Source organism: Pungitius pungitius, chromosome 1 (genome assembly GCF_949316345.1).
Source record: "Pungitius pungitius chromosome 1, fPunPun2.1, whole genome shotgun sequence".
NCBI classification, from domain to species: domain Eukaryota; kingdom Metazoa; phylum Chordata; class Actinopteri; order Perciformes; family Gasterosteidae; genus Pungitius; species Pungitius pungitius.
Window position 1 is genome coordinate 2,914,987 of NC_084900.1, and position 20,341 is coordinate 2,935,327.

The 20,341-nt window shown below is 42.4% G+C and overlaps 1 protein-coding gene and 1 long non-coding RNA gene across 2 annotated transcripts; both read right to left on the minus strand.

Moving 5' to 3' along the window:
• Positions 1-16: 16 nt before the first annotated feature.
• Positions 17-20,338, minus strand: LOC134102920 (SLAM family member 5-like). Its single transcript, XM_062565535.1, has 5 exons — positions 20,114-20,338; positions 13,488-13,620; positions 12,755-13,057; positions 311-580; positions 17-21 (listed from the first exon to the last, which is right to left on the minus strand). The coding sequence occupies exons 2-5, from the start codon at positions 13,555-13,557 to the stop codon at positions 17-19; spliced, it is 648 nt and encodes a 215-aa protein (XP_062421519.1). The 5' UTR covers positions 13,558-13,620; positions 20,114-20,338.
• LOC134125878 (uncharacterized) lies at positions 2,992-3,815 on the minus strand. Its single transcript, XR_009955873.1, has 3 exons — positions 3,714-3,815; positions 3,516-3,629; positions 2,992-3,405 (listed from the first exon to the last, which is right to left on the minus strand). It is a non-coding gene; the product is annotated as an uncharacterized LOC134125878 (long non-coding RNA).
• Positions 20,339-20,341: the final 3 nt, after the last annotated feature.

Here is a 20,341-nt window from a genome sequence, read left to right on the forward strand (position 1 = left end):
GTAGTGAACTTAGCAATCAAGCTGAATGAAGTAAAATACTGAATTTTCATTGATGTTTGAAATTGAAGCTTTAGTTGTTTGCGAAAACTACCCAGTTGAACCTTTTCATTTTTTTTCGTTAACATGAACTATTCCTAAAGAGAGTAACCTGGCCACCTTTAAAAGATACACTGATTCGACCAGATGCTTTGCTGAGCCAACTGTTTTTAAGTTAATTTTACCAAAATACATAAATACACTCACTAAGGTACTCAGTCTAAACAACCTGTACTATAATATTTGTTCAAATGAAGCCCTTTTCTGCACTCACATGGTTCCGGTGTCTTGCTGCACTTTGCTGTGATGCTCTTTGACTGCTGGCTGACCACATTGGAAACGGTGCAGGTGAATCCGGTGTCTCCGTCCTGAGGTGCGACGTTGTAATCCATCCTGGAGCCGCTCAGCGTTTGGTTCCTCACGCTCCAGCTGTAGGTGACGCTGCTGTCAGAGGATGAGCTGCAAGTCAGAGAAACTGTGCAGGAGTTCTTCTCTGCGTCCCAAACGGAATCCACAGTGACATCAGGCTCTTTGGTTATGGGCTCTAATGAGAAATTTGGGACAAAGAGAGAGAGGGAATGGATTTCTTAAAACTCGAAAGAATTGGATTATAATTGTGTCAGAGGGACGTATTGACAAGTTCTTAATATATGATGAAGGTTGTGAAATAATCATTCATAGTTTGTGGGTGGAAGTGTGCATTATATCCAACTAGCTTTTGCTATCAGACTCCATCTAATATCTTAAAGCTGTGGATGTCGAGCTGTGAAAATAAAGTGAAAAACAGAACCTGATCATTTTGTTATAAATCAATACATCTATAAACCAACTGATATATTATTAACAGTTTATCATTCATGAATAATTCTGAGGTTCTTACCATAAACTCTCAGATTGATGCAGACTGTTTCAGCTTGTCTGCCATTCACGTCTGAGGTAAATTGGAAAACACCAGAATCTTGGCGAGTCAGTTGTCTCACTGTTAAATCAAAGCTTGTGGGGTTCAGGTCTAATCTGCCCGTAAACTGATTGTTTCCTAAAACTGTTTTTTCTGCTGTGGTTAAATTAAAGCCATATGTCCACTGTGGAAGAGTGACCCCTTCAGTTGGTGCACATGAGGCCAACTCTACGGTGTCTCCAACTTTCTTATAGATGACACGATCACAGCGTGAAGCCTCCACATCTGAAACACATGAACACGGTCAAAAGTAGTCCTCAACGTTATGTTCATACAGTGAGAGACAAAAGGTCCAAATCCCTCGCAAACAGGCGACAGAGCAGGGGGGGAGGGGGGCATTTAAGGGAGTGACTACCTTGTGATTGACAGGTCGCCCGGTCTGAGAGCGGTCTGTTTATAGTTAATCGTCACGTGTTGGTCGCCTGAACACAAGATGGCGAAGGCTAAAAGGCCCAACTCCAGGCTTTAGTTGACCTCATGTTCAACGAGGAAATGAGCTAATGTGAAAATAATTATAAATACATGTAAGGTGTTTATAAGAAATGATCAAAGAGCTGTGACTAAGCAGAAGAGGCTTTGGACGTGACGTATAGAGAATCTAGCGTAAACCATTGTATCGCGGAAACAATCGATCAAATCAAGACCAGGGGGGTACGTACCGTGGAGGCAACCCCCCAGGAGGAGCACGGACACGGATGCCAAGAAGCAGCTCAGGCAACCACCAGCCATCTCTGGGGGGGAGATACAAAGTCTGCTTCCTCTTCTCGTCACTCACACTGTTAACGCCACCACTAAGAAGAAAAAAAGAGTTGGGAGGGTGCAGAGTGGGGGAGGTCTGTGTTGATGAAGTCAAACCACTCTGTGAGATAAAGGCACATTCATTAGAACACAACTTAGTAATATTTAAAAACAGATGGTTTAATGGGAGTTTTTTTGCTCAGATCCTTTGGGGAATCAAAGCCAATTGTTATGCATTAGATTTATTTCTACAAGTTAAACTAAAAAAATTAGAAACTCGTGCAAAAGCTCATTATTTTCAGTAATTCAACTTAAATATTTATATATATATTGGAAGCACTTCTCTTCACACAGTTCTGTGTGGACTCGCCTACGTTTCCCAGAACTCGCTTTGCAGAACAAGCGTATTCAGTCGACTGACGTCAGGCCTGTTGTGTTTGGTAGAAACGCATCACATGTGTCCCTGTTTCTGCAGACATTTCTGACTATACATCCCTGAACCCTTTGTATCAACCATTTCTAACACACCATCACATACAACAACAGAAAACCATGGAAGTATTAAACACAGGAATTGGCCCATTTGGAGGACAAATGTTACTATTATGCAACGCTGATACACTTGATACACAATACACTAAAGTATTGAGATATTCATCTTGCACTCATGACTATCGATAGTTTTAATGAGGACAAAATAAAAGAAATGCTGTGAAACTGCTTGATGTTTTTCAAACATTCATCAAAGGGACACTGAGGCGTTCCGTGTGCTGAACGATGTGACGCTTCCTCACAGCCTCTGATTCTCTCGTAGACAACAAGCAGCACCTAGTGGCCACTGATGACTATGTCCAGAAAACGCCCCAATCCTAACCCTAAATTCATTACATTACATCTGAAGCTTTTATCCAAGGCAACTTACACAGGTGATCAACCCATGCTTACATTTTGCCTGGGGAGTTGGGGGTTGGGTGTCCAGGACGCACTATGAAGCATCATGAAGCGCCTTCAGTTCCTCCTTCACAGAAGTGTTGAGGCGGCGCGCTGACATACAGAAATACTTTGTCACCACAACGTCCACAGCTTAAAAGAGACCTGAGCACACACGTCTTTTACAACACTCAGTCCACACTTTTAATTGAGACAAAAGTTGAAGGTTAGAATTACTGAATCACTAAAACCCTTTTGACTGTGTACAACAAAATATTAGACACGTAACTTTGACCAAGGAAACTGAATCAAAATAATCTTTATTGGCAGGAATGGTAATAATAAGGAATTAGACATTTGCTCTCATTGTTGGACGGCTGGGAAAGAGAGGACAAAGGTAGGACATTTAAAGGTACACAATGGACAGTATGTGAACCAAAGCTTTGATTATATATCATAGAATAATATATAAAAAGCAGAAAATAAAAAGTAATAATATACATTTATAAACTGAATAGATAAATATATGGATTATATGACATATGCATGTATACATCTCAATAAGTACAATGTAAAGGACGGCAACACATGACACACATGGTGAAAATATATATTATATCATTTAGATTACAAAGACATCTAAGGAGCTGTTGTTCTGCTGCATGAACATGAAGATGAAGTTTGTAACCATCTATCCGTTTTTCTTCACTTGTCTTGTCGACGTTGCACTTCTCCGGATAGATCTGGAATAATGGATCAAAGCATCAGAGAAAGGTGCTGAACCATCAAAGACAGGTGTACAGTTCAAATGTGCACGTGTGCAGGTGAGCAGCTGGGGTTACTGAGGTTGTACCTGGATTCACGTTATTATAGTGTCAGTCCTCGTCTGGCTCTTCATAATCACTCGTCCCTTCGAGACCACCGAGCTGAATGGCGTGTAACGGGGCCTCATCGCCGCATCGGTCAGCTGGGACAAAAAATATGACTCATCTCCATATTAATCACTTACAAAAGGAGATGCATTATTTTCCTCAGTGAAAAGCCTTCGTACCGTTTCCCCCGTGGATCGAGTGGTAGATGGAATCATCGCCTACAGTCAGTGGAGACGGGACAAAGTCACATTAGTACCTCAGTCTCTGATGTCTCTAATGAATTAAGGATGACCTCGGCGTTGACCTGCAGCCGGGGGGGGGGACTGTTGTAAAGTGCTTTGGACACATTTAAAAAAGAAGGATCAGTCTTTAAAGCAGCAGTGATGTCAGTGGATGAAGCATTGAGGAAGTAGACCTGGGAGAGGGGCGGCGTAGACGTGCTCGTGGGCTTCAGGCTGCACGACCGCGTCCTTCTGATGGGGCCTCTGGGGGGCCGAGGCTCTGACACGTGTGGGAAATGCAGTGAAATCAGAAAGCAGCGAATAACAGCGCGGACGTACGGCCCCCTGAGGGAGGAGAGACTGTTTGCACCAACCTGCCGATGCAACCTGTCAACACAAGAAACGTCACGTCATTCAACTTTGGTCTTGGCACTGCAGCGATCTCTTTAGCGTTACAGCTTCTTTCTCACCCTTTGACCTCATCAAGCAATCAATTAAGAGCAGGAGGCCAACCATCAACGCTCCACAGAGGACCCCGACGAGCAGCGTCACGGCGACCACCAACCCGATGCCTGAATAGCCTTCGGTCCTGAACCCTGCACACAGAAGCTGAGTCATTCAAGAGTAGAACGTGTCCAATTTTTGGCTAAGATACCGTAGTGAACTTAGCAATCAAGTTAAACAGTGTACATGCTAGGACCAGCTATTTTAAGGTTTTGTTAGGCTTTGTTGGCTCAGAATTTACATACATTTTACATTTATTTAATTTTAAGTTGTGATAATCAGCTGTACCTCTGGGTTATGTTTTGACTCCTGAAGTAGATTAATAACAAGAAATGTCACTGTTTTAAATTGAATGAAGTAAAATACTGAATTTTCGTTGATGTTTGAAATTGAAGCTTTAGTTGTTTGCGAAAACTACCCAGTTGAACCTTTTAATTCAACTCATTACCATGAACTTTTCCTAAAGAGAGTAACTTGGCCACCTTATAAAAATATACATTCATTCAACCAGATGCTTTGCTGAGCCAACTGTTTTTAATTTTATATTACCAAAAGATATAAATACACTCACTAAGGTACTCAGTCTAAACAACCTGTACTATAATATTTGTTCAAATGAAGCCCTTTTCTGCACTCACATGGTTCCGGCATCTTGCTGCACTTTGCTGTGATGCTCTTTGACTGCTGGCTGACCACATTGGAAACGGTGCAGGTGAATCCGGTGTCTCCGTCCTGAGGTGCGACGTTGTAATCCATCCTGGAGCCGCTCAGCGTTTGGTTCCTCACGCTCCAGCTGTAGGTGACGCTGCTGTCAGAGGACGAGCTGCAAGTCAGAGAAACTGTGCAGGAGTTCTTCTCTGCATCCCAAGTGGAATCCAAAGTGACATCAGGCTCTTTGGTTATGGGCTCTAATGAGGCATTTGGGAGGAAGAGAGAGAGAGACTGAATGAATTCATTAAATCTAGAAAGAATTAGTTAATAATTGTTTCAGAGGGACGTATTGACAAGTTCTTAATATATGATGAAAGCTGTGAAACATTTATTTATTTATTATGATTGCGCATCATATCCAACTAGCTTTTGCTATTAGACTCCATCTAACAACTTAAAGCTGTGGATGTCGAGGTGCGAAAATAAAGTGAAAAACAGAACCTGATCAGGTGATGCTTTCTGTCACTGTTGTGCCTTTTGTTATAAATCAATACATCTATCAACCAACTGATATATTATTAACAGCATCATTCATGAATAATTCTGAGGTTCTTACCATAAACTTTCAGATTGATGGTGACTGTTTCAGCTTGTTTGTCATTCACGTCTGAGAGAAATTGGAAAACACCAGAATCTTGGCGAGTCAGTTGTCTCACTGTTAAATCAAAGCTTGTGGGGTTCAGGTCTAATCTGCCCTCGAACTGATTGTTTTCATCAACTGTGTTTTCTGCTATGGTTAAAGTAAAACCATATTTCCACTGTGGAAGAGTGACCCCTTCAGTTGGTGCACATGAGGCCAACTCTACGGTGTCTCCGACTTTCTTATTGATGACACGATCACAGCGTGAAGCCTCCACATCTGAAACACATGAACACGGTCAAAAGTAGTCCTTAAAGTTATGTTCATACAGTGAGAGCCAAAAGGTCCAAATCCCTCGCAAAGCAGGGGCTTTGTCACCTTGTGATTGACAGGTCCCCCGGTCTGACAGCGATCTGTGCAAAGTTAATCGTCACGTGTTGGTCGCCTGAACACAAGATGGCGAAGGCTAAAAGGCCCAAATCCAGGCTTTAGTTGACCTCATGTTCAACGAGGAAATGAACTAATGTCAAAAATAATTCTAAACACATGTGAGGTGTTTATAAGAAATGATCAAAGAGCTGTGACTAAGCAGCGGAGGCTTTGCCTCATTTCCACAGAAAACAAAAGGGCACCCACAGTGACAGCGGTTCAGAGCCTTTATCCTGTGTTACTCATCACTTTCCGTCAGCGCCGCTGCTGCTGGGGGGTTTTCAGTGAAGTAACCCCCCCCCCCCCCCCCCCCGACTGTCTGCTGTCACATTTTGTGAGAATCCAACAACAAGCTCACACGCATTTCCAATGCAACAACAGCTGCTTTGTGCTTGTTAGTAACTTTTAAAATACTTATGCGATGAGGCCACTTTAACATGAAACTCCCCTCTGCAAGTATGCTGGTGTTCATCAGATCAAATTACATCTGTAAGACTGATCCTCCAGGAGGAAGTAGCAGAGACCGATGGGATGACCCTTCCCTGAGTTGTGTAAGACTTTGAAGTTTCTGTCCAAGCAGAAGCAGCAGGAGATTTGCAGAAAGTTTACCAAAAAGGGCGTAATTATAACAAGACGAATGAATACTTACAACTGTGCATGATAAATGTTCAACAACACGCACATGAGAACACATAATGTCTGTTCATCCTCTTTAAACACACACATTTGCCGTCTTGAACTCTTTTCATTCTTTGATATCCTCGACCTCTAAGGACGTGACATTCTGAATCGAGCAAAAACCATTGTATCACGGTAACAATCGATCAAATCAAGACCAGGGGGGTACGTACCGTGGAAGCAACCCCCCAGGAGGAGCACAGACACAGATGCCATGAAGCAGCTCAGGCAACCACCAGCCATCTCTGTGGGGGGAGATACAACGTCTGCTTCCTCTTCTCGTCAAAGTGTGAACGCCACCAAGAAGATGAAAAAAAGAGTTGGGAGGGTGCAGAGTGGGGGAGGTTTGTGTTGATGAAGTCGAACCACACTGTCAGATTAAATAAAGGCACATTAATGAGAACACAACTTAATAATATATAAAAAAGAGGGTTTAATGGGAGTTTTTTTGCTCAGATCCTTTTGGGAATCACAGCCAGTTGTTATGCATTAGATTTGTTTCTACAGGTGAAACTCGAAAAATTAGAAACTCGTGCAATATTTCATGTGGCTCTGATGTTTCGCTCCGGTCGTTATTCCTCCCAAATATTAACAGTGAGTGCAACAAAAAGGATGCTGCGCCTCTATCTCCACGAGCACAGAGGGACGGGTTGTTGTGTTGTTCAGATGCACCATCGGCTCAGCATGAGACGTGTGTTGGGCCCCGGCAATTTGTGAGTGGATGAGGAAGTGAACAACCCAGCAGCAAGATGACATCACTGATAAGTGGCAATGTGTGCACAGGCCACATGGTCTTAACATGATGAGCTGAGTATCAACAAATTATATTTTGATCAATTAAAAAAGCTCAAATGCAAGAGAGCAGGGAAAGAAAACCCTTTCCTCTGAACTTGAGCTCGTTCACGCTTGAAAGGCTATTTTGGAAGCACTTCTCTTCACACAGTTCTGTGTGGACTCGCCTACGTTTCCCAGAACTCGCTTTGCAGAACAAGCGTATTCAGTCGACTGACGTCAGGCCTGTTGTGTTTGGTAGAAACGCATCACATGTGTCCCTGTTTTTGCAGCCATTCCTGACTAGACATCCCTGAACCCTTTGTCTCAACCATTTCTAACACACCATCACATACAACAACAGAAAAGCATGTAAGTACCAAACAAAGGAATTGGCCCATTTGGAGGACAAATGTTACTATTATGCAACGCTGATACACTTGATACACAATACACTAAAGTATTGAGATATTCATCTTGCACTCATGACTATCGATACAGTAAAAATGAGGACATGAACATAAAAAAGCAGATCTGTCAGACTGCTTCATGTTTTTCAAACATTCATCAAAGGCACACTGAGGCGTTCCGTGTGCTGAACGATGTGACGCTTCCTCACAGCCTCTGATTCTCTCGTAGACAACAAGCAGCACCTAGTGGCCACTGATGACTATGTCCAGGACGCACTGTGAAGGTGAAGCCCTCAGAGTTACTTTGTGTTCGTCGTCTTCAGTTCCTCCTTCACAGAAGTGTTGAGGCGGTGCGCTGACATACAGAAATACTTTGTCACCACAACATCCACAGCTTAAAAGAGACCTGTGCACACACGTCTTTTAGAACACTCAGTTCTTACTTTTAATTAAGACACAAGTTGAATGTTAGATTTGCTGAATCACTAAAACCCTTTTGACTGTGTACAACAAAATATTAGAAACGTAACTTTGACCAAGGAAGCTGAATCAAAATAATCTTTATTGGCAGGAATGGTAATAATAAGGAATTAGACATTTGCTCGCATTGTTGGACGGCTGGGAAAGAGAGGACAAAGCTAGGACATTTAAAAGGTACACAATGGACAGTGTGTGAACCGAAGCTTTGTTTATATATCATAGAATAATATATAAAAAGCAGAAAATAAAAATAATTTGTATATTTTTATAAACTGAATAGATAAATATATGGATTATATGACATATGCATGTATACATGTCAATATGTACAATGTAAAGGACGGCAACACATGACACACATGGTGAAAATATATATTATATAGGGCTGTCAAAAATAGCGCGTTGAACGACATAAATTAGTTGTTTGTTGTTAATTACGTCAATTTTTTAACACATTTCACGCATGCGCAGTGTGACAAATTATTCAGGTCACGAAAGTACCTCTTCCTCTAGAGAATGCACTTCATCCTATACAACACATTACTGCCACCTGCAGGCATATGTCAGGCCGTCAGGTTCAGCAAGTCGTTTGCGCCAGTACACGCTGAATGTTCACAGGCCATTAACCAGAGGTGGGAACAAGTCACTGTTAGGCAAGTCACAAGCAAGTCTCAAGTCATTGCCCGTGAGTCCCGAGTCAAGTCGAGTCAAAGACGAAGCAAGTCCCAAGTCGAGTCACAAGTCACAGCCAACAAGTCTCAAGTCGAGTCACAAGTCGTACCATTTTAGTTTTGAGTCATTTCGAGTCCTTTTATTATAGTTGGGGCGGGGAACCCTGGGTGATGGTGCGCTGCCTCACAGACCTAGACTACGAAGGGAAGGGTAATGGTGGATCGACTGTGACTGTGTTATAGTACTGTAACGCTCACCCCAATGCTGCAGCGTAAATAAGGAGGCGATGACTGGCTTGCAACTCCGCTGCATTTATTTATATAAAACAACTCAACTTCGGTCACTGTTGGCCGTCACCACGCCGAACGAACACTTCCGCATACACGGCCCCCCAAAACTCGGGTTGTCTCGCGTAACTACAGCTGGTAACAGAGCATAACGTGAACACATGCAACATCTGCGTAACTGATTAACTAATAACTTTAACTCAGCTCATTACACTACTTTAAAACGGACGTTGACATAATGTTGGCGAGGATTTCCATCGGAGTCTGAATCCGGGTTCAAAAATCCCGATTTTTGTAACCATGAACGAGCTGTCTCGTTGATACTGTCAAATGGACTGCAGTGATTGGATGTGGTGCAGGCAGCGCTCTCTGCATACAGGTGGCGCACATTTTTTTGACAGATGCAGATAAACAGAGCGGCGCGGTGGTGTGAAAATGTTTCCCCCAGTTTTCATGGGAAGTAGCAAGTCTTCTCGAGTCAAAAGGCTCGAGTCCAAGTCAAGTCACGAGTCATCGGTGTTCAAGTCCAAGTCGAGTTGCAAGTCTTTGTACGTTTTGTCGAGTCGAGTCTCAAGTCATCAAATTCATGACTCGAGTCTGACTCGAGTCCAAGTCACATGACTCGAGTCCACACCTCTGCCATTAACAAAATCAACCTCAGATCATTTCACCAACACAACAGCAAAATGTTCCAACACGTTGGAATTTGACGCTGGAAATGGTCAAGCGCATGAGCAGAAATAAAGAGGCCGTCATCGCCATACTTGCCAATTCAAGGACCGGGGGGGGTGCGGGTGCTAGCGGTCAACGTGGGTGGGTGCTGGCGATCGACGGGGGGGGGGGGCGGGTGCTAGCGGTCAACGTGGGGGGGTGCTGGCGATCAACGGGGGGGGGCTAGCGGTTATCCTTGTAGCGCCAGTCTCATCTTTTTCCGTTCTAATTGCTGCTCGACAAGGTGTAACTTTTATTATTGTCCAATGGAAATCGGGAGAAAGGTCGGTCCGGGAGATTTTCGGGAGGGGCTTTGAAATTCGGGAGTCTCCCGGAAATATCGGGAGGGTGGACATGTCTGGTCATGTCTGGTCCTCGCAGCCCTGGACCATCAGCAGCACAAACTCGTTTTGCCGACCGCAGCAGAGTGGGATAAACTGCAGAGGCTCGAGACCCTTCTAGAGCCATGCAGGGAAATCTGTCTGTCACTTATCAAATAACATTGCTTTGATTATTTTCTGGAATGAATTAAACCAAGTAAAATATCAATAACATGTATTTATGTAAAAAATAATAAACTAACCTCACTAATTATGTATCTGTGTCGTGTTATTTATCTTTGGTATGCATTTCAGAAAGAAAATATGGTTAGGATTAGGGTGTAATTGCAAACAGTGATTAATCCTGATTAATCCACTGAAAATTCAGATTCATTTGATTAAAATTTTTAATCATTTGACAGCCCTAATATTATATCATTATGATTACAAAGACATCTAAGGAGCTGTTGTTCTGCTGCATGAACATGAAGATGAAGTTTGTAACCATCTATCCGTTTATCTTCACTTGTCTTGTCGACGTTGCACTTCTCCGGCTGGATCTGGAATAATGGATCAAAGCATCAGAGAAAGGTGCTGAACCATCAAAAACAGGTGTACAGTTCAAATATGCACGTGTGCAGGTGAGCAGCTGGGGTTACTGAGGTTGTACCTGGATTCACGTTATTATAGTGTGAGTCCTCGTCTGGCTCTTCATAATCACTCGCCCCTTCGAGACCACCGAGCTGAATGGCGTGTAACGGCGCCTCATCGCCGCATCGGTCAGCTGGGACAGAAAATATGACTCATCTCCATATTAATCACTTACAAAAAGAGATGCATTATTTTCCTCACTGAAAAGCCTTCGTACCGTTTCCCCCGTGGATTGAGTGGTAGATGGAATCATCGCCTACACTCAGTGGAGACGGGACAAAGTCACATTAGTACCTCAGTCTCTGATGTCTCTAATGAATTAAGGATGACCTCGGCGTTGACCTGCAGCCGGGGGGGGGACTGTTGTAAAGTGCTTTGGACACATTTAAAAAAGAAGGATCAGTCTTTAAAAGCAGCAGTGATGTCAGTGGATGAAGCATTGAGGAAGTAGACCTGGGAGGGGGGCGGCGTAGACGTGCTCGTGGGCTTCAGGCTGCACGACCGCGTCCTTCTGATGGGGCCTCTGGGGGGCCGAGGCTCTGACACGTGTGGGGAATGCAGTGAAATCAGAAAGCAGCGAAACAACAGCGCGGACGTACGGCCCCCTGAGGGAGGAGGGACTGTTTGCACCAACCTGCCGATGCAACCTGTCAACACAAGAAACGTCACGTCATTCAACTTTGGTCTTGGCTCTGCAGCGATCTCTTTAGCGTTACAGCTTCTTTCTCACCCTTTGACCTCATGAAGCGATAAAGTAAGAGCAGGAGGCCAACCATCGACGCTCCACAGAGGACCCCGACGAGCAGTTTCACAACGGACCCTGCACACAGAAGCTGAGTCATTCAAGAGTAGAACGTGTCCAATTTTTGGCTAAGCTAACGTAGTGAACTTAGCAATCAAGCTAAAGAGGGCACATACTATGACCAGCTTTTTTAAGGTTTTGTTAGGCTTTGTTGGCTCAGAATTTAGATACATTTATTTAATTTTAAGTTGTGATAATCAGCTGTACCTCTGGGTTATGTTTTGACTCTTGAAGTAGATTCATGACAAGAAATGTCACTGTTTTGAAAATGAATGAAGGAAAATTCAGAATTTTCTTTGATGTTTGAAATTGAAGCTTTAGTTGTTTGTGAAAACTACCCAGTTGAACCTTTTCATTTAACTCATTAACATGAACTATTCCTAAAGAGAGTAACCTGGCCACCTTTGAAAAGATACATTGATTCAACCAGATGCTTTGCTGAGCCAACTATTTTAGATTTATATTACCAAAAGATATAAATACACTCACTAAGGTAGTTCAATCTAAACAACCTGTACTTATTCAAATGAAGCCCTTTTCTGCACTCACATGGTTCCGGCGTCTTGCTGCATTTTGCTGTGATGCTCTTTGACTGCTGGCTGACCACATTGGAAACTTTGGTTATGGGCTCTAATGAGGCATTTGGGAGGAAGAGAGAGAGGGATTAAATTTGATAAAACTCAAAAGAATTGGTTAATAAATGTGTCAGAGGGACGTATTGACAAGTCCTTAATATATGATGAAGGCTGTGAAACATTCATTCACAGTTTATAAGTGCAATTGTGCATTATAGCCAACTAGCTTTTGCTATCAGACGCCATCTAATAACTTAAAGTTGTGGTTTTCAAGCTGTGAAAATAAAGTGATAAACAGAACCTGATCAGGTGATGCTTTCTGTCACTGTTGTGCCTTTTGTTATAAATCAATACATCTATCAACCAACTTATATATCATTAACAGTTCATCATTCATAAATAATTCTGAGGTTCTTACCATAAACTGTCAGATTGATGGTGACTGTTTCAGCTTGTTTGTCATTCACGTCTGAGAGAAATTCAAAAACACCAGAATCTTGGCGAGTCAGTTGTCTCACTGTTAAATCAAAGCTTGTGGGGTTCAGGTCTAATCTGCCCTTGAACTGATTGTTTCCATGAACAATTTTTTCTTCTATGATTAAATCATAACCATATTTCCACTGTGAAATTGTGACCCCTTCAGTTGGTGCACATGAGGCCAACTCCACGGTGTCTCCGACTTTCTTATTGATGACACGATCACAGCGTGAAGCCTCCACATCTGAAACACATGAACATGGTCAAAAGTAGTCGTCAACGTTATGTTCATACAGTGAGAGCCAAAAGGTCCAAATCCCTCTCAAACAGGCGACAGAGCAGGGAGGGGGGGGTTAAGGACGTGGCTACCTTGTGATTGACAGGTCGCCCGGTCTGAGAGCGATCTGTGCAAAGTTAATCGTCACGTGTTGGTCGCCTGAACACAAGATGACGAAGGCTAAAAGGCCCAACTCCAGGTTTTAGTTGACCTCATATTCAACGAGGAAATGAGTTGATGTGAAAATAATTATAAATACATGTAAGGTGTTTATAAGAAATGATCAAAGAGCTGTGACTAAGCAGAAGAGGCTTTGGACGTGACGTATAGAGAATCTAGCGTAAACCATTGTATCACGGAAACAATCGATGAAATCAAGAGCAGTGGGGGTACGTACCGTGGAGGCAACCCCCCAGGAGGAGCACGGACACGGATGCCATGAAGCAGCTCAGGCAAACACCAGCCATCTCTGTGGGGGGAGATACAAAGTCTGCTTCCTCTTCTCGTCACTCAGACTGTTAACGCCACCACTAAGAAGAAAAAAAGAGTTGGGAGGGTGCAGAGTGGGGGAGGTTTGTGTTGATGAAGTCAAACCACTCTGTGAGATAAAGGCACATTCATTAGAACACAACTTAATAATATTTAAAAACAGAGGGTTTAATGGGAGTTTTTTTGGTCAGATCCTTTGGGGAATCACAGCCAGTTGTTATGCATTAGATTTATTTCTACAGGTTAAACTAAAAAAATTAGAAACTCGTGCAAAAGCTCATTATTTTCAGTAATTCAACTTATATATTTATATATATATTGGAAGCCCTTCTCTTTACACAGTTCTGTGTGGACTTGCCTACGTTTCCCAGAACTCACTTTGCAGAACAAGCGTATTCAGTCGACTGACGTCAGGCCTGTTGTGTTTGGTAGAAACGCATCACATGTGTGCCTGTTTCTGCAGACATTCCTGACTAGACTTCCCTGAACTCTTTGTCTCAACCATTTCTAACACATCATCACATACAACAACAGAAAACCATGTAAGTACCAAACAAAGGAATTGGCCCATTTAGAGGACAAATGTTACTATTATGCAACGCTGATACACTTGATACACAATACACTAAAGTATTGAGATATTCATCTTTACTACTCATTACTATCGATAGTTTTAATGAGGACAAAATAAAAGAAATGCTGTGAAACTGCGTCATGTTTTTCAAATATTCATCAAAGGGACACTGAGGCGTTCCGTGTGCTGAACGATGTGATGCTTCCTCACAGCCTCTGATTCTCTCGTAGACAACAAGCAGCACCTAGTGGCCACTGATGACTATGTCCAGAAAACGCCCCAACCCTAACCCTAAATTCATTACATTACATCTGAAGCTTTTATCCAAGGCAACTTACACGGGTTATTAACCCATGCTTACATTTTGCCTGGGGAGTTGGGGGTTGGGTGTCTTGCTCAGGGACACTTAAACATGTCACACGGAGCAGCCGGGATTCAACCTGCAATCACAGTACTCCATGCACCACCATTACAAGGTGGGTGGAACTCACAGCCTTCTATTACCAACTCAAAGGGTTCACTCCGCTTTGTTGAAGCTTGGCGGTCAGTTTTGTCCCTGCCTGTACATCTGTAGAATCCCCGGTGGTATACACAAGCAGTAAACTCATATTCTTTGGCGTTTGGTAGTTTTATTGAGTTGTCAGTTCTCCATTTGTACACCGACACAGTCTTTCCTCTGCTCTGTAAATCACACCTGAGAGAGATTGTCTTTTTTGGGCAGATTTTCGGCCAGTTGGGTTTCATGGCCAACAGCTCGGTCCGTCTGTTTGATTTGAGTAATAATTCTAATTATAGCTATCATCAACATGATTATTGTATCACTTGTGGATAGAAATAAAAACAAGATCCTCTTAAAGAACATTTTTGGGATGATTAAACCAAACAACATGTCTACGATTAATGAATAAATAAATAAAAATATACAATGATATTATTAACAGAAAGCTATTTTTTAGGTGCAGATTAAAAATAATATATGTTTTTGATAAGTTTTTAAAAGTCTTTCAGTTTGCGAAGGATCTGAGGTGGTTTTTGAATTGAGTTTGTGGCTGCGCTAATTGTGTTTTCTGTGTTGAAAAACCAAACAAACCATTGCTTAAGCAATAGAGAAAAAACTATAAACTGTGGCTGCTGGTGATAAAATGATGTCATTCTCGACACGCACACTAGGGGGCAGCAATATTACATACCGAATCGGTAAAAATGAAGCGAAATTCCCATCACTACTGAGGTGAAATGCATTGTGGGATATTTGGCTCTCACAAGAACAGATGAGCTTGCTCCGATGCATGGCGGGTAAAATGGGCGGGGCGAGTTGTAGAGATACTGATAATGGCTCTTATCTAGAGCAAGTTGTAAATTGGCTTATTTAATGAAATTGCACTTTCTTGTTTCTTGTTCTTTGTATTTTGCATCTTAATGGTTGAAATGCAAACAATGAAATGAAAAGAAACATTTTCGAGCATGTATCTCTTACAACATGCTCAGAACTTTCCTTCTTCACTTTCAAAAACGTAAGTGCTTTACACGTCCCACATTCATCACTTTCTGCAGATGCTTGACCCAAATCTGATTTAGTTATTAATATACATAATTCTATGCATATATTACATTTTATTTTTAAGTCTCAATGAACCCTGGATAGTATTGCAAAACAAATAACTATTTTTAGTACTCGACAGTCACGGCTACAGAACAACCGATTCAATTCAAATATGTTGTTCATATGTTTTTTAGGAACTTTAGGTTAAATATCACAACCTCAGTCTCTAATTCTCAGTACTAAAACGTGAAAAAAGAAAAATCCCTTCCGGTCATTTTTTAATGAAGAAAATTTAGTAGTAGTTTAGTTAGTGCAAAAAGAAACCCAACTCAACGTTCCACAAAATCTCAAAGACGAAACAACCTTTCCTAAAACGTTGCAAGGATTTCAAAACTGCTCCTAAATCAGTACCAGAGGCTGTCGAAAGCTTTTTCACCCGTAAAGCGGAAAACGCCGGTCTGGTTTTGCCAGTAAAACGGTTCTCGTCACTCTCATCCAAACTCAAGCGGCTCCTCACAACCAAGCGAAACTAATCGTGTATCGGGCTGCAGGGCGGATGGCTCTGAGTGAGTCACAGCTTCAGACCGTGAGAGGGAAAACAGGTGGTTGAGATCCAGCTCGAAGGACCAATTATGTTAGAATTTATTTTTCTTTAACAAAAAAGATGTACCGTTGAACCGTTATTTCTGGGGGAAAAATGTATGTCATGCACGCTGTGAGTTTTCTTGGTTTCTTGCTGACTTTTCCAATTCACTTCCTTTGTAAACACATGCTTTCTTTAGTCTGTGGCCAAATCGCCCACAGCTGTGTTCCAGTCATAGGAATTATCGGGAAATGCTATTCAGCGTATCTTACACCGCGAACTAGACAGCCAACTTCAGAGGAACTTGCTCCTTTCCACGTACGTCATAAGCAACATTATTATTTATAAAGATTTAGAGCCTACTAATACCAGCGTATGGCACCTACAGGAGGCAAGAAGAATTAATCACACTCTCAGCAGTACTAGAAAGACACATGAATAAAACTTTAATAGTCTGAAATGCAAAAGGTATTGAATGTCATCTGACTAGATGGTGCTCCAATGCAGAATGTGCTGTGGACCTCGTTTTAGTGGGATATCTGGAGTAAAAGAATGCTGCCTTTGTTGCCAACTCTGATGCAACTTCCGCAGTTTGTGATGCAACAGCAGACCTTGGGGATAATGTTAAACCAAACAATGATCTTATCTTTGGTGTCATTAGAAGAGTAAACGTTTTATTAGGGCCTGAGCCGCAGTCGGGCGAAGCCCTATTGTGTTTTAAAGAATTATTATTATTTTTTTTTTCACCACTTCAATCGCACTTTGCCATGTTCAAAAACTCTTGAATTTTTGCAGTCGCTTCAGAAGTGCAAAAAATTTAGATATTCTTGGGGTCGCGCAATTTGGGGATGAAAATAAGTGCTCTCTAGCACCCGCTTAAGTCCTTCCTCTGGGGACATTTTTGCCCACTTTTACCAATGAAATTTTGCACACAGGTGCTCTTGGTTGTGCTCTACAAAAAAGTCAATCATGGTATGCAAATGCGCCTACCGTTTTATGTCCGCCATTTTGAATTTTGTGAAAAACACGTTTTTGCAAACTCCTCCCAGACGCTTCGTCCGATTTTTACGAAATCTTCAGCAAAATGATCATTGGCGCAAAAGTTATTAAAAGCCTGTTGATATCTCATTGGGTATTTAATTGATGGACCAATCAAGTTGTAGGGGGTGTGGCCAAAAAAGGAAAGACCAATAACTTTAAAAGTAAAAGGCCTGTCTCCACCATATCTTTAGAACATGTTCACATTGGGTCCTAGAACTTCCCCTGAAATTATTTTAAAGATCGAAAATTAGGGGGCGCTATAGTGATTCTCTGTATTTTTGCTTGTTTTTTGCAATTTCCACCGTATTTTGGTTTTACAAACGAACAAACTCCTCCGAAAGTTTAAATCCGATCGATTTCAAAATCAGGCAAGTTGATCCTGACAACCATGGGGTCAAAAGTTATTAAAATCAAGAGTTTTCATAAAACTACCTGGGCGTGATCTTGCGTCCATTTTGAACAGTTTTTGACGATTTTCTTCAAAATGTAAAATGGTATAACTCCAGGGAACATTGATATTTCTGGCTAGAAATTTTTAATCATGATGCTTGTGTAGGCCTATAAGTATTCCTAGCCCTTTAATCCGATCCACTTTAAATCTGTGAATATAAGCCTTAAGACTGTGATGATAGGTCACAGTGAATATTGGGAGTTTTTGACAAACTTTGTTGCCGTGACGACACCATCTTCGCATGAAAGTTCAAGCACATTTTCTGAGCCTTGGCAAACTCCAAAACTCTTGTAAAGCTCTGTGAGTGTCCTAAGTGATGACCCTTTACAGACCTGATGTGGAGTTTTGGATCAAAAGTGAAAAATTGCTTCCAAAGCACCCCCTGGAAGTTTTCGACGAAACAGCGCCGGCACCCTGTTTGACCTACGTACGGTGATTTTTGAACAAATGTATTACAGGGAGACATAAAAAAGTCTCTGAGGACTACGCTCTAAAACAAACAGGAAGTCAGTTATATTTTTTTTAGTGTGAATATTCCCTATATTTTTTGCAAAGAGGCGTCAACATTTTTTGTGTAATCGATTATACAGATGCAATCTGGAGAACGAGACAAGTGTGCGGGGGGAGGAAGATCCTCCCCTACGCCAGCTTAGGGCCAATAGGAATCTTTTCTTTGTCTTTCGGGTTATAAAACATGATGTTCTTTCTGATGTTAGTTGGTGTGTTCTTCCGGCTTGCGGGCCGGCAGGATTGCTCCTGTCACACTCACCTGCCAGCTCGATCTTCCACACCTGCCCCGCATCCACAATCAGTCACTCTCCTGCCTTCCACACCTGCTTCGCATTCACAATCAGCCCCGCTACATAAGCACTGCACACCCAGCCTGTCATTGCCAGATTGTTCTTCGCGTCATGCAAGTCTCTCCAGCACTCTTCCTTGGACTGATCTCCCGGTTTCGACCCTGCCTGTTCCCGACCCGTTCGTCTGTCTCCGCCCCGGTGAGCACGTCAGCCTTCTGTCCCCGACCACGAGTCCTGCCTGAGCGCCTCGGGTTTCTGTTGCCTGTCCCTTGGACTGCCCGGCGCTTCTGCTCCGGTGCCCCGGATCCCCGACCGGCCCAGCGTTCGCACCAGCTGTCTCCCGGCATCTCCTCCCCGATCCTGAGGACCGAACTCTGCCCTGCCTCTCATTGTGCCCGAACGCCTGCTGTGAGGCCGTGTGTAATAAAAGCATTAACCAAACACTCTGTGCCGTTGTGCTGCATTTGGCTCCGCCACACGCCCGTGTCAGTTCCTGCCTTTGCAAACGCAGCGCTTATACTTGACCTGTGATCTGACGAATAAATCTACCAGAACGAGAGAAGTTGTTTGGCTGAATTCTACTAGACGTCCCCATCCAGGCTTCCAATTTTTAGCGCGTGCCTCTGATGCGATTGTTCGCTCCTTCTCTTTTAAAAAAAATCCTACAATTCCGTTTATGAAACCATAGACTCAAGATTAAATACCAGCCCCAAGAGTGATTTATTTAGTCTCTTTTTGACCAGCATGTCCGGCTGACCGCTGCCCCCCCCGACATGCAAGGAGAGGCGAAGGCCCGTTCATCGCTGCTCGCAGCTTTAATTGTACTTCTGTATGTTCTAAGAGGTTTTTTTTAACCTTTTCTTCCTTGTTTTTATTATTATTATTATTTATAATTAAAAAAAATAGTAATATGTTTTCGTAGAATGGAGAAAATGTGCAAGGTGTGTTTAATGCTTACTGTGTGGTTCTTTTGGTTTCTCTGTGAACTCCACAGCTGTCAGCTCCTAATCATAGTGTGTGTATGTTTCTGCCTTTAAAAGGGATACAGAAGGTGTGAACTTCTCCAGCTAGTCCGGACACATTCTAGTCCTGAATCTAATAAGATGTGTGTGGTGAAAATTAGTGGTTTAAGCCCTTGTGAGAAATCAAAAGAATCGTAAACTTGTTTGTGATTAACTATTTATTACTAACTAGAATATAGAAAAGTCATAAAGAATACAAGGAATCATCAACACTAGCTGTAAGTACAGACAGCGGTCCAATGACTCAATTAAGCTAAAAAGGGACAAATTGTTTCTTCTCCCATAGAGAAACAAGCTTCCTGGTGTAAAGAGAAGCCTTTAATAGCCATTGGAAACCCACGCTGCTCAAACTGCGGGACACCATACAAGGAAAGGGACCAGAAAGCATACTGGACAACAACGTAATGGGAAAAAGGCAGACACAGCAAATGTTGAAGACCATTCATTCTTCTACCCTCTTCCTCTTCCTCTCCCCCATCTCAGTATGACGGCGAGTGTTTAAAAGAAAATATACACATACCATAAACGGTGTTTCCTGTTATGATAACACTGAGCCATCGAAAATGGTAGCGGTCACAGAGGAAGGGAGACAACTCACAGAATCCATTAAAAAGCAACTTCAACAATTATTTGTTAAAAATGAGCTTAAAACTGCTGTGGTCATTTGTTTGAGCTTTGTGTAAAAGGGAAGTAAGTTAAAATGAGGAAGGGGAGGAGAAAATGTCCAACTCGATGATGTCATGTCTGC

What these genes read in the sequence shown, in the direction of transcription:
- LOC134102920 (XM_062565535.1), bottom strand. Translation starts at nt 13,557, where the DNA reads ATGGCTGGTGTTTGCCTGAGCTGCTTCATGGCATCCGTGTCCGTGCTC. An exon ending in CCTGGGGGGTTGCCTCCACG is followed by an intron (nt 13,058 to 13,487) that starts GTACGTACCCCC and finishes CATGTGTTTCAG; the next exon opens with ATGTGGAGGCTTCACGCTGT. An exon ending in CATCAATCTGACAGTTTATG is followed by an intron (nt 581 to 12,754) that starts GTAAGAACCTCA and finishes ATTTCTCATTAG; the next exon opens with AGCCCATAACCAAAGAGCCT.